The sequence below is a fragment of the Lagopus muta genome, chromosome 2 (assembly GCF_023343835.1).
Source record: "Lagopus muta isolate bLagMut1 chromosome 2, bLagMut1 primary, whole genome shotgun sequence".
Classification (NCBI taxonomy): domain Eukaryota; kingdom Metazoa; phylum Chordata; class Aves; order Galliformes; family Phasianidae; genus Lagopus; species Lagopus muta.
This window is the reverse complement of record NC_064434.1, coordinates 78,386,566-78,399,346: the sequence shown is the minus strand read 5'-3', so window position 1 is coordinate 78,399,346 and position 12,781 is coordinate 78,386,566. Positions and strand designations below refer to the sequence as shown.

The following is a 12,781-nucleotide window of genomic DNA, read 5'->3' as shown; positions in this document are numbered from 1 at the left end:
AGTGCTGCTCCAAGGAACACTATGGGTTCAGAAGCATATCTGAAATGCTTGTACTCCAATGCATGCAGTATGAGGAATGAACAGGATGAACTGCAAGCTTTGGTCTTCTCCCAAAGCTGTGATCATCAAGACTCAGTGGGATAAGTGCTGTGACTGGATTGCTGGAACAGAGTGCTATTGGCTGTTCGGAAGGGCAGTGCATAAGAGGAGAGGCTAAGAGGACTGAGTCTGTTCAGCTAGGAGAAGAGTTGGACTGATACCCCATTTGGAGTAGTGTGTCCAGGCCTAAGGTCCCCAATACAAGAAATATGTGGAGCTGTTGGAGCAGATCCAGAGGAGGGCCATGAGGATGATCAGGTATTAGGAGGAAACTTTTACTCAGAGGGTGTTAAGGCTCTGGCACAGCTGCCAAGAGAAGCTGTGGGTGCCTATCCCTGCAGGGGCTCAAGGTTGGGTTGGATGGGGCCCTGGGCAGCCTGAACTGGTGGGGAGCAGCTCTGTGAGGGGCAAGGGGATGGAACTGGATAATCCTTATGGTCACCTCCAACCTAAGCCATTCTATGATTTTGTGACATAATAAAATGATAGCCAGTATTGACAAACTATCACTTGGTTGGTGCCCTGGCACCTCTGTGGACCTCTGCATGTATTTCAAGGACCCCTAGGAATCAAGTGTGAAGGAGAAGACTGCCTGTGTCTCCATACGCACTGTGGTCAGTGAGTTGTGCAGACATTCCAGTTAATGACAGCTGAGGGGTGACAATATATGTGTGTTTAAGATGTCTGGAAGATATCTGCTGGAGAACTTTGCAAAATCAGTCGTTTTAAAACTTGCATGATGGGTAACTTGTGATTGTGGGCGCCTATGATAAGATGCTTTGAGTAGTTCAACCTTAAAAATGTGTAATTAAAATTATTTATTGTTACTAGTTACATTAAACATACATTGGAAATTCACTCCTGAAGATGCATATATCAGGTTTCTTTTCTATAATGTCAGTTAACTGTAGTGTTTAAAGTCATTAAATTAAAACTTGTAATATAGGTTGTAAGGAGATTTTATTCTCTGTTATATTTTACAGGTATTCTTGTAGCTGTACAATTAGTGGTCATGTATATGGAAATGGCACTGGAAACTCTCTAGCTGCTGCAAAACAAGCTGCTGCAAAAGAAGCATATAGAGTGTTACAGGAGCAAGAATCTTCAATAGTATGTGCTATAGCTTGCCTTAAGACTGAAGTTAAATTCTTTAATCCCTTAAACAAATTTCTTTATTTTGTATAAAAACATATTCTGTAAATTCTGCTGAAGGTGGAAACAATCCACCTTATGTTGGTTGGGCTACAGGATTCTGTTGGTAAAATTTATCAGGTTTTCTGTTCAATTGCTGGATTAAAAAATCTCACGGTTGTTATGTGTGTGTATTTCACAAAATGGTCTGATACATGCATCCTTGAGTGGCAATGTATATTAAAAAACAATTCTGATTCCTCCCTATTCTAATATGCCAGTTTTCTGTTCTGTGAAGTCACAGAACAGAATTGTCAAGCAGACTGGCCATAAGCATAAATCTGCTGCCTTCTGTTGGATCAATAATCTTTGAAGTGTGAGAATGGCAAAAGCGGGAGTTAAAATCAAGAGCTGACTCCCGTGGTGTCCCAGGGATGATTCTAGTAAAGCAATTGCTAATGCTGTCCTTTAGGAAGCAGAGCTGTTGTCTGACAGCCATTTTATTTCCATACATGCTCAAAAGCATCAGAAATTGAATACTGATCCCGAACCAAGCTGTTAACAACTGCCACTTAGGACCTTCCTCTTAGAAGGGTATGTTTTTGTACCAGGGATTCTTTAAGTGATTTTTTTTCAACTATTCTTTTTTTTTCCCCTCTTTTTTCAGCCGAGAAGTGAAAACTCTAGTTCTATGTTTTGTGAACTTAGTAATTCTGCTGGAGGGCAGAGTCAGTCTGAGTCATGGTAAGTTGGGTTCACTGGTAATATGACAATAATACAAAATATTTACTGATTTTTAGGGGCTCATGTGATCTGATCCAAAAATACTGTCATAGTTTCTTTACTGAATAGTTCTACCACATTTTTACTGCAACATAAAATGAATAAAGATTCTCCTACCAGCAGTGTTATTTCATGACGTTTCTAACATTTGTTCTTCTATTGTGACGCATTTGTTAACGTAGTATAATTCTTTCAGTGCTTTTCTGTACCCAACATTGATTTCTTTTATTTATTTTTTCCTTTTTCATTCTTCATAAATCTTCATCTCTACTGAAGAGAAAATTTGCTTAACAAAAGTAAACGAGCATGTATAATCTTTTGTTTGCAATTTCAGAATCTTATGTCAAGCCTTTAATGCCTAGCAGTTAATTTGACAGTAACACCATTACCACTGTGACATTCTTTGTGGCAATGTAAAGCTGTGTATTCTTAGCTGGCTGCACTGCATTGAAATAAACCCCTCTATTTCATTTGTTTAATTAAAGGATGTCATACTTTTTAGATTTTGTAGAAATGGAGGAGTATATTGCAATGTTACTGTTTTTACTGGCTCTCCTGATAAAGTTTTGCAGTTTGAAACAGTTAAGACTGTTAATACTTTCACAGGTCTTTTAAATAAAAGCTGGCTTTATTTCTATGCTTCATTTTTCACTGCAGAAAGTTTGTTGTTGTTGTTCATGATTACATACTTTCACTTAAAATCGGATTTGTTATTTTCCATAACAGGGAAATTACCTTTAGAGACTCAGCTACAAACTTGACAGAAAAAGCAAAAGACATGTCACTATCTGAAGAGCCTACAAATTCTCGGGTATAGTATAAAAATAATCCTCATAATTACATTTTAGTCTCTCAATAGAGCAAGAATTGCAGAATATCCTGAGTTGGAAGGGACAGTCCTCAAGGATCAAGTCCAACTCCTGGATCATATACCACCACCTAAATTCAAATGCTGTATCTGCTCTGGGGAGCCTGTTCTAGTGCCGGACCACCCTCTGGTGAAGAACCTTTACCTAATCCCCAGCCTGACCTGATGCACTCCTGAGGCAGCTCCGTGCCTTACTCAGGGGTTCTGTTGCTGTCTCACAGAGCTCAGCACTGCCCCTCTGCTCCCTGTTAGGAGCTGCAGCCACCATGAGCTCCCCTCAGCTCCTCTACTCTGGGCTGAACAAACCAAAGAAAGTTAGCTGCTCCTCACACGTCTTGCCCTACAGACTTTCCACCATCTCTATAGCCTTCCCTTGGACATGTCACTCTGAAAATAATGCCTCCTGGTTTTTTTGCACAGAAACTGCTACAGGTAGTGCAACTGTGCTCTAGCTGATGGAGCAAATTCTCAGTTACGAAACTGTTTTCCAATACAGTCACCATCATTAGCTGCATTTGTGCCAGCAGCGAACGAGAGCCTGCATGCCATACTTGTAAAAATCTGCACCAGTGGAGGGGACCACTGTCTTTGTCACTACCCCATTGTGCTTACATCCATGGTTTGGTCTCCAGAAATGTCCAGCAAGCATCAGGGAATGCCAATGGGTGCAATTTTTTTTCCACATGGAGGAACTGAATTAACACGTTTGCTTTGTATGTGCTTCCATGTCAGATGCCATTTTGTCAGACTGCCCCTCTGCTGTCATTTGTCACATGGCAACAAAATTTAATGGAATATTGTCAAAAAGGCTCAACCTCTACTGTTGTACCATCAACATCTGCTTCTGATGCCATGGGCCAACATAATAAAATAAGAGGCATTACTTTTGGAGCAGCCCTTGCAGTTTGATGTCCTTCATATATCATGGCACTCAAAACTGCACCCAGTGCTGGAGGTGAGGCTGCACAGAGCAGAGTAGGACAATCCCTCTCCTCGCCTGATGGTAGAGCTGGGCCAGAGGCACCCCAGGGTACAGTTGGCCCTTTGGGCTGACAGTACGCTGCTGACTCAGATTCAACTTGCTAACAACCAGAACCCCCAGATCCCTTTCTGTGGAGTTGCTCTCAAGCATTTCTTCTCCCAGACTGTACGCAGATCCAGAGTTAGCCTGTGACAGGTGCAGGATCCAGCACTTGCTCTTGTTAAATTGTCCAATCCTTAAATTTTAAAGATTTTTCTTGCAAGGCCTCTCTACCTTCGAGGGAGTCAATAGATCCTAATTTACAGAAGGATCACAGGACTTTACTTCAAGTCCTGCGTGTAGTTCATATTTGAATTCTACTTTTTTTTTTTTTTAATAAATATAAGACATTAATGCATTTGTAGGTAAATCTCGCATACTTTCACAGTCACATTTTAACCTAAATGCAGTAAAAATACCCAGGCTATCTAATTTGACTTTGTTTCTTTTTTTCTGTAGAGAAATGTGCCATGTTCTGCTATAAAATCCAAAAGGTATGTGTTTATTTCTAGATTGCACCATTCATAAACTATATTTAAACCTACTGTAGTGGGTTTGTTGTTTTTTTTTGTATCCAACAAGTAAGTACCACTTTTCGTTGGTATGTTTCTTTTCTCTTGTCACATATTAGAAAAATGGCTCACTATAAATTTTATTTTTATCTCTGTTAAAGAGCATTGGCACCTAATTTTAATAATGTGAGAAGCGAGCAGGAAAAACTGATGTCAAATATCTGCAGAAATAAGAGGGAGGCAGATGATGAGTATACTGTGGATGAAAGGTAAGAAGGAGTTTTTTCTAAGATGTATACAGCAATTACAGCGTGTGGCAGTCCAGGTTATTTATTTATAATAGAATGTGAGAGAATATTGCTGTAAATGTCATCTTCAAAGAAAATTGATATTTGAGATTTGTTTTTTGGAAATTTTAAATGTGCTGTGACAACTGACTTGCAATGATATTTATTCAGTGCTTACAAACAAGAGCGATTTATGTGAGGATGAGAGGGAAAGTATCCTTCCAGCTTTCAAACAAAATTTCAACTGAAGCACAGCAGATAACATTGTCTTCTACTGGCACAGTGGTTATAGAATCACAGAATCACAGAATGGCCTGGGTTGAAAAGGACCACAATGATCATCCAGTTTCAACCTCCCTGCTCTGTGCAGGGTCACCAACCAGCAGACCAGGCTGCCCAGAGCCACATCCAGCCTGGCCTTGAATGCCTCCAGGGATGGGGCATCCACAGCCTCCTTGGGCAACCTGTTCCATTGCATCACCACCCTCTGTGTGGAAAATCTTCCTCCTAATATTCAACCTAAACCTCCCCTGTCTCAGTTTAAAACCATTCCCCCTTGTCGTATCACCATCCACCCTCATAAACAGTCATTCCCCCTCCTGTTTATACGCTCCCTTCAAATATTGGAAGGCTACAATGAGGTCTCCCCAGAGCCTTCTCTTCTCCAGTCTAAACAAGCCCAGTTCACTCAACATTTCTTCATAGGAGATGTGTAGAGAGATGTAGGTTACAAAGGTTATCCATAACATTAATAAAAGAAAATCTATCAGATATGCTGGTTTATGGCAGCCTATTATTGGTATTCTTCTTGATGCATCAAATTGCCTCCTTGTTATTATCTATTATCTGAAATATTAGCAAATAATATTTTTATTTCTCTTGTTGTACTGTGGGAAAAGTTCTTCATCCATACACTTACTAAAGATGGAATAGCTCATGATTAGTTGGACTTGCCATCTACCTGGATTAAAACAAAAATTGAAAGGATAGGGAGATGATAGGAATTTGTCATCTTTTTTATCCACAGAATGGTTGAGGTTGGAAGTGATTTAAGGAGATCATCTCATACAGTCCTCTGTTTGGGCAGGGTTATCTAAACAGACTGCCCAGGGTGATGTCCTGACAGGTTTTAAATATGTTTGAGGTGGAGAGTTCGCTACATCTTTGGGCAACCTGTTCCAGTGCTTGGTTACCATCAGAGTAAAAAAGTATTCCCTAATGTTTAGATGATGACTCTTGCACTCACTTTGTTCCCATTGTCTCGTCCTGGCACTGGGTACCACTGAAAAGAACTTGCTTCCATCTTCTTTGCACCCTTCCTTCAAGTATATATATGTGTGATATCTATATATATGGGATTTCCCCCTGAGCTTTTTCTTCTCAAGGCTCTCAGTCCCAGCTTTCTTAGCCTTTTCCCAATTATCATGTTAGAAGAGAGGGTATTTCTCAAGTTCAAAGTTACTTTGAAGAATACTAGGACCTAATTCTTACAAATATTTTTGTGTTCTCTGTGGTCACTACTAATGCGAGGAGTTGATCTCCTTCTGCCTGGAGCAGGACCAAACTTAAGCTCAGAATCTGGATGAGTCTCTTATCCGTAGGTGTAGGCACTCAGATGAAGTACTGTGGGGTTTTTTTGTATAAATTTTGAGATATTTACTACAAGTAGGATTGGCATCCATTCGTTCACATTTCAGACGAGAGCTGCAACTACCGATTTTAGAGCTGAGTTCCCTTGTGTTTTTTTTTAAGAGTGATTCATACCTTTGTATGTATTGACTGATTGCGGGACAGTGACATTTCAGCAGATGTATTAGTCTTATCAAGACTGTTCTTTTACCTTGTGAATTTAGTGTTAATTAATCTTCAATTGGAGAACTCAATCTCTCTCTCTCTCTTATTTTTAAGATTTCGTCAGGAGTATAAAAATATAGAGCCTATTGGTAAAGGTGGTTTTGGGAATGTTTTTAAAGCAACATCAAGGACTGATGAGAGAACCTATGCAGTCAAACGAGTTGAGTTAATAAAGTAAGGATTGCATATCTGTGTTGTTTTTGTTGTTGTTCGCTTGTTTTTCTTTTATGACATCCTTAATCAAGTTTCTCATTATTTAGTTCTGTTATCTTTTTAGTAGTCTGTGGAACATTTAAGTGACTTTCATTATTGTGTTTCTGATAGATTGTTTATTTCTACATTAGGCTGAAAAGCACATGCAACTCTTCATTTTTGCATGCACTGGAATTATTTTAGGTGCAGCTGTAAGAAAGCAGATTTAGTAAGCTCTGCTTTCTCTGAACCCACTTGTACAGAATTTAATGAATTCTATTTAATACTGTAGTATGTGTTTGAAGCAAATTTGCTGCTTAATAAAAACATTGCAAGCAGCAATGTTACTTCTGACAGGGCATCTTGTCTGAAAATCTACTTATCCATAATTCATAATGACTATGGTTAGGGGAAATGTATAAAAATGAAAGTAATACATTTTGTGGTATGTAATTGTAAAACACTTCACACATAATATGTAAGATTGACACCTTGTCCTTTACAAATCTCCACACAGAATAATGATATCAATTTTTTAAAAGGTAATTTTCTGTAACTGGTACCTGGTTGAATACTTCAACAGCAGCTGAAAAACTTGCATTTCTTTTCAGTAATCTATCCAGAAAGTTTCAAGTAATTCCCTATGAAATAGTTAAATTTGGAAACAGTCATCCCCTACAATATGTAACTGGGGTCAGTACTGAAAAACATCTTATTGATTCTTCAGTAAAGACTGCTAGTCTTCACTATGCAATTTAACAGGAAGTGTAGGTCAAATTTACTAACAGTTCATTGGGAAGATTTACAAACTCTTGTATAGGTAAACAAACCTTTTCCAGCATTTTTGAGTGGGGCTTTTCTAATACGGTTACATCATTTTAGCAAATGAAACAACTGAACCAATGGGAAAAAGAAAAAAAAAACAACCCGACAACTTGTAATTACAGTTCTGACCATACAAAAACATTGTGCTATTTTTCAAAATTGATGTTAAACTACCTGCTTACCACTACTTGACGTCATGTCTTTCAGTTAACTCACTGTTTAATTTTTGTGGGAAAACGTTGTTTGTTTTGCTTGTGATTTTTTCTCTTCTCCCAGTAGGAATGTGAAGCGTGAAGTGAAAGAACTCGCAAATCTTGAACATGAAAACATAGTGCGGTATTATTGCAGCTGGGAAGGGACTGACCATATGATTTACCCAGAGTCAAGGTAACTACACGACAGTCATTTGCACTCACAGACTTGTTTGCCATAGTGAATTTTGTATAAGCAATCATCAGCCTTTCTTTTTACAATTCAAATTCAAAATGCACAGCCATAAATGCGTTCAGATACTTACATACCTAGTGTAAGGAAATAAGGCGTAGTCCTTTTCAGATGGTTTATGATTAAATACCTACTTGGTGAATACTGTACATTTTGTAATTTTACCTTTCTCCTCTCTCTTAGCATACAGAAGTTGCTGAATCTATAGGAAAGTGTAAGAATGAAGAATTAAAGATATGAGGTTAGAATTAAAATAAAACTTTCTGGTAGTTGGCTGCCAAATCCCAGATTAGAAGTTTCCTTTTTTTTTTTTTTTAATCCCCTTTTCAGAATTACTGGTCATTCAGTAACTCGTAGACTTGATTATTTCTCTAAATTTGCATTTTAATTGTGATGTCTGTTTTTGTTGCAAACAAAGAGCTGTTGAGAGTAGATATACATAATTAAAAGCTCTTTCATTAGAAATAGTCTTCCAGCACTAAGAGTTCTGGGCAGACAGAAGTGAGAATTTTACTAGTAAGTCAGGTTATTAAATTTTCATAGTTTCTATGGTAAGTCTTTTTCATAGCAATGCATTTGCACTCTTTCAGGTAGGTCACTGCATATAGCCATAAAATATCAGCGCATTTGAAATTATGCTTGGTGTATATGTTCAGTGCATTCAGAAAAAGGGAAATGAAATGGGCAGTTAAAAAAAAAAAGAAGTTTCATGTGAAAACTCAGCCATTACTGTCTTGGAGTCTCAACATCACTCATGCATTTCAAATGATTACTGGATAAAAGAAAAACTCCTCAAGGCTGAAGCTTCAGCCTGGAATTCCACTTAGTGCCCTGACCTCAAGGAAGTGTTTCCTCCTCCTCTCCTCCATATTGTCCTTTTCCTTCTCATCTCCAGTCTTATTCTATGGGCTGATAGTTAGGGAACACTTCTGGAAAGTGTGAAGCTGCCAAATCCGTGAATGTATTTCACTTAGACTTCCAACTTTCAGACTCACAGGCTTATCATACAGTCACAGAATGGTTTGGGTTGGAAGGGACCCTTAAAGATCACACAGTTCCAACTAACCCTGCCATATATAACTTGATCTTTCAGTACATCAAGTTGCTCAAAGCCTTGTCCAATCTGACTCTGAACACTTTCCATGTATGTAAAACATGATCACCCCTTCTTTAAAGGACTAAATTTGAAAGAATGTGATCATTTTGTGTAAGAGGGGAAGATTAATGCTGTGCGTAGTGGACCGGGGGTTTGCAGTAGTTCCTTGAGGGTGAGATGCGACTCAAGTACAGTGCTATTTCTTCCTTTATAGGACATTCTTCTACATATGGGGGAGGACGGGGGAGGGAAGAATTGGGGCACTCAGAAAATTTTCAGTGTGAACAAGGAGGTAAAGAGAATCTTCCACGGCTATGTAGCAACTGAGTAAGGATTGCTTGTTTTGGAAAGCTATGTGGTTAGATCTGGTACACAGTGGTATAACGTCTTTTAAATCTAGAATAACAATTAAAAAAAAAAAAAAAAGTAGATGGCTGGGTTTTTTGTTTCTTTGTTTTTTTACCACTGGGAAAACATGGGAATCATTGATGCAGTGGCTTAGGAAGAATTGTATCTTGTCAATTTTAATATGATATATATATATATTTTTTTTTTTGCAGTAAGAATTCTGTCATAGTTCCTTGCCTCTTCATCCAAATGGAATTATGTGAACAAGGGCCATTGGAAAAATGGATTGAAAATAATAGACAAAACCAAAACTATCATGAGATGGCACAAGACAAATTTTCACAAATACTGAAAGGAGTGGACTATATTCATTCTAAAAATTTAATTCATAGAGACCTCAAGGTAAGTAGAGTAGGAAGTTAATTTCTAAAACCTTTGAGAAAAGTAGTATTTATTGGAAGTTTAGAAAAATGTAAATTGTTCTAGTCTTTGCTTACTCTATTATATACTCTAGTACCATGCCTCTTTTGATAATACAAGCATTTTTTTTCCCCAATATCTGGTTGGATGTCATTCCAAAATCAGGAAGTGAACGAAAGGACCTTAGAATGCAGTACTTAAGGCAAAAAAAAATTAAAATAAAAAAATAAGAAAACCCAACCAAAACCAGTAGCCATCAGTTAACAGGCATTTTCAGTGTATTGTGTGTTGTTGGGTCACAAAACAGCCTCTTAGAAGAAGGAATACTAACCATCTGTGGTAATAAAGCAATTAAAAGAAGGAAGATGTGAGTCTAGGAAGTTGTCACTTGTCAAATTTTAAAGGGACGGTATATTCTTATACATACTGCGTTTGATAAAAATTGTTCTAATATCATGTACTGTGTACATATATTTGAAGGCTAGTTCTTTGGATACTATCTCACTATCTCCACAAGTGCATAACCATCCAATCTTAAGAATATATTTTTAAAGGACAAAATTCCAAGCTTTCACTGCTTCATGAGCCAGCTATGATGCTGCTTATAGTTTTAAAACCAGTCCTTTTGTGGAACAAGTTGTTTGAGTGGTGATGTTCCTAAATTCTAAAAATGCCTGCAGTAGGTCACATTAAATATTGATTCAGAATATTGTCCTCATATAGTAATTAATTCCAAATACCTGGGGAGTATTAGAATACAGAGTTGATACAGTGATTCTGATCTTGATGAATATTCCATTCCTCTCAAGACCTTCTGTAACTTTAACTTCATAAACTTCTTGAGTTAGAGGCTGAAATCTTCTTCTTTGCATTCACAGTGTCCTTCCAGATGATGTTCCACTCCAAGAGTGCCCACTCTTAGACTCTTGTCTCATGGGCACATACATTCACTATCTCATAGAGTCCCTTTATTTTGAGGCTTATTGCTACAATGCTGAAGTGAACCACAAATATACATTAATTTATATAGATATCTGGGAAAAAAAAGGTGTGCTGAATGCTTTGTCTCCACGTCTGCATTTCTTCCTTCTTAGTCCCCCTTTATTTTCACCTCAACTCTATCTCCTGCTTTTCTGTATTCCTATGAATCTACTGCCCCAATCTTTCATCTATGGAAACTAGCTGTAATCTGCTTCCAAGTTTTATTTGCTATCTTGTCTGTCTGCATTTTAATTTAGGAACTTTTGTCCCAATTAAATCTGTCAGCTTAGGTGCTTGGCCATCTGAGATCTCCCAGAATCAAAGCTGCAGGATAGGTTCAAGCTTTCTTCATTCTGAGATCCACTTGTGCCTGGCATGAATGAAGCCTTCAGATAGCGTAGCGGTGAGACACCATAGGTACTGTTAATAAATGCGTGTGGACTTGGTTATACTTGAAGAGAAGAACTGTGCTGGGCATCCTTGACACAAAGATCACTTCCAGTAAAATTTAAAGTCTCTCTCCTGCCCTTTTAGTCCACCAGATTTTCTTTGAGTAAAAGACAGGATGAGGCTGCTTGGTTTTGCTTTAATAACATTCAGAAATACAGTTTACCATCTTTGGAGTGATAGATGTTTTGGAAAAATTCATTAAAAAAAAAATCCAATTCTATTTCATTTCCTTATGACTTTATCAAATTTAAAAATGATAAGCTCAAAGTGATACCTTGAGATGACTGTAGTAAGTCCCAACTCTGCAATTAATCTAGTACAGATAACCCTACTGTGTCTAGGGAAAAATCTACAGTTTGAGTGGAATTTCATGTAAACCTACATGCTTTGCCCAAGTGCATAAAATCCCAGGGTGCAGATTAAAGACTAAAATGCATTTGTGGGTATGACAGATGATATGCACACTGCAATTGGAGAACACTGAAGTGTGATACAGTCATGACACCTAGTTAAAAAGCAGTTAATGTAGCACATGCTATTTCAAATAAAGTTTGCGTGTTTAAAAATGAAGTTAATTGAACTTTCTTGTTTCCTACCTCCCACTGATTTCTTAAAGCTTAATTTCTGTGAACAATGAGCAGATTTTTATGGGGAGTACTTCTGTGGTTGATTATGCTTGATGATAAACCTTGGTCATAAAATGTCTAACTAATTGACTTTTTTTTTTTTTAATATATCTATGTATATGTAGCCCCAGAATATATTCCTATCACATGAAGGTAAAATAAAAATAGGTGACTTTGGTCTTGTGACTTCTGTGACATATGACCCTCTGACTATGAACAGAGGAACACAGTCATATATGGCACCAGAACAGGTAATTATCTTGCTATATTATTTGACTTATTTGTGGGTGTTTTGCATTATCAACTCAGCACTGGTTGTATTCAACCTTAATCTCAGTACTAAACCAAGTTGCTTGAAGTTCCCTGATATGACTGTATACAAGTATAACCTTACTCTGGAGAGGGTAGTCTACAACACAATGGTTTAATTTAGCTAACCTGCTTGTATAAAGTCTGACACTGTAATGTAATTTAACAGGTCTGTAGCAGAAAGGGTTAAAGATTAATATGGAGATGAAGTAATGCTGGTCCTCTATTAGGTGCCAATTTCTACTGATTTCAGATTTTGCCTTCAAGAAATGCTTTCCAGCAAGATTTCACAACTGTATTTTCTTGTGATCTTTGTAGTCTGGGAACAGATATGGAAAGGAAGTAGACATTTATGCGCTGGGATTGATTTGGTTTGAAGTTCTTTCTGCGTTGGTCAGTCATCATGAGAAAAACAGGGTATGTAATCTTTAAATAAAAAAATAGTTTTGCACTGACATTGTTTTGCCTTGCTGCTGCTATCTGTCTTATGCTAATTATATGGCAAAAGGAACCTGTACAGCTACAGTACCATCTC

General features: G+C 37.7%; 1 protein-coding gene across 5 annotated transcripts in view; it reads left to right on the top strand.

Annotated features, from left to right (window-relative positions):
* Positions 1-12,781, top strand: part of EIF2AK2 (eukaryotic translation initiation factor 2 alpha kinase 2) — a 107,004-nt gene that overhangs the window by 90,748 nt on the left and 3,475 nt on the right. For 4 of the 5 annotated variants that reach the window (XM_048937704.1, XM_048937700.1, XM_048937701.1 and 1 more), the window contains 10 exons: positions 1,083-1,209; positions 1,898-1,974; positions 2,740-2,824; positions 4,362-4,396; positions 4,576-4,683; positions 6,610-6,729; positions 7,849-7,959; positions 9,673-9,862; positions 12,063-12,188; positions 12,565-12,663. In XM_048937704.1, coding sequence (XP_048793661.1) covers positions 1,083-1,209; positions 1,898-1,974; positions 2,740-2,824; positions 4,362-4,396; positions 4,576-4,683; positions 6,610-6,729; positions 7,849-7,959; positions 9,673-9,862; positions 12,063-12,188; positions 12,565-12,663 — 1,078 coding nt within the window. The remainder of the gene's footprint in view (positions 1-1,082; positions 1,210-1,897; positions 1,975-2,739; positions 2,825-4,361; positions 4,397-4,575; positions 4,684-6,609; positions 6,730-7,848; positions 7,960-9,672; positions 9,863-12,062; positions 12,189-12,564; positions 12,664-12,781) is intronic. The other variant, XM_048937705.1, reaches the window with a different exon arrangement.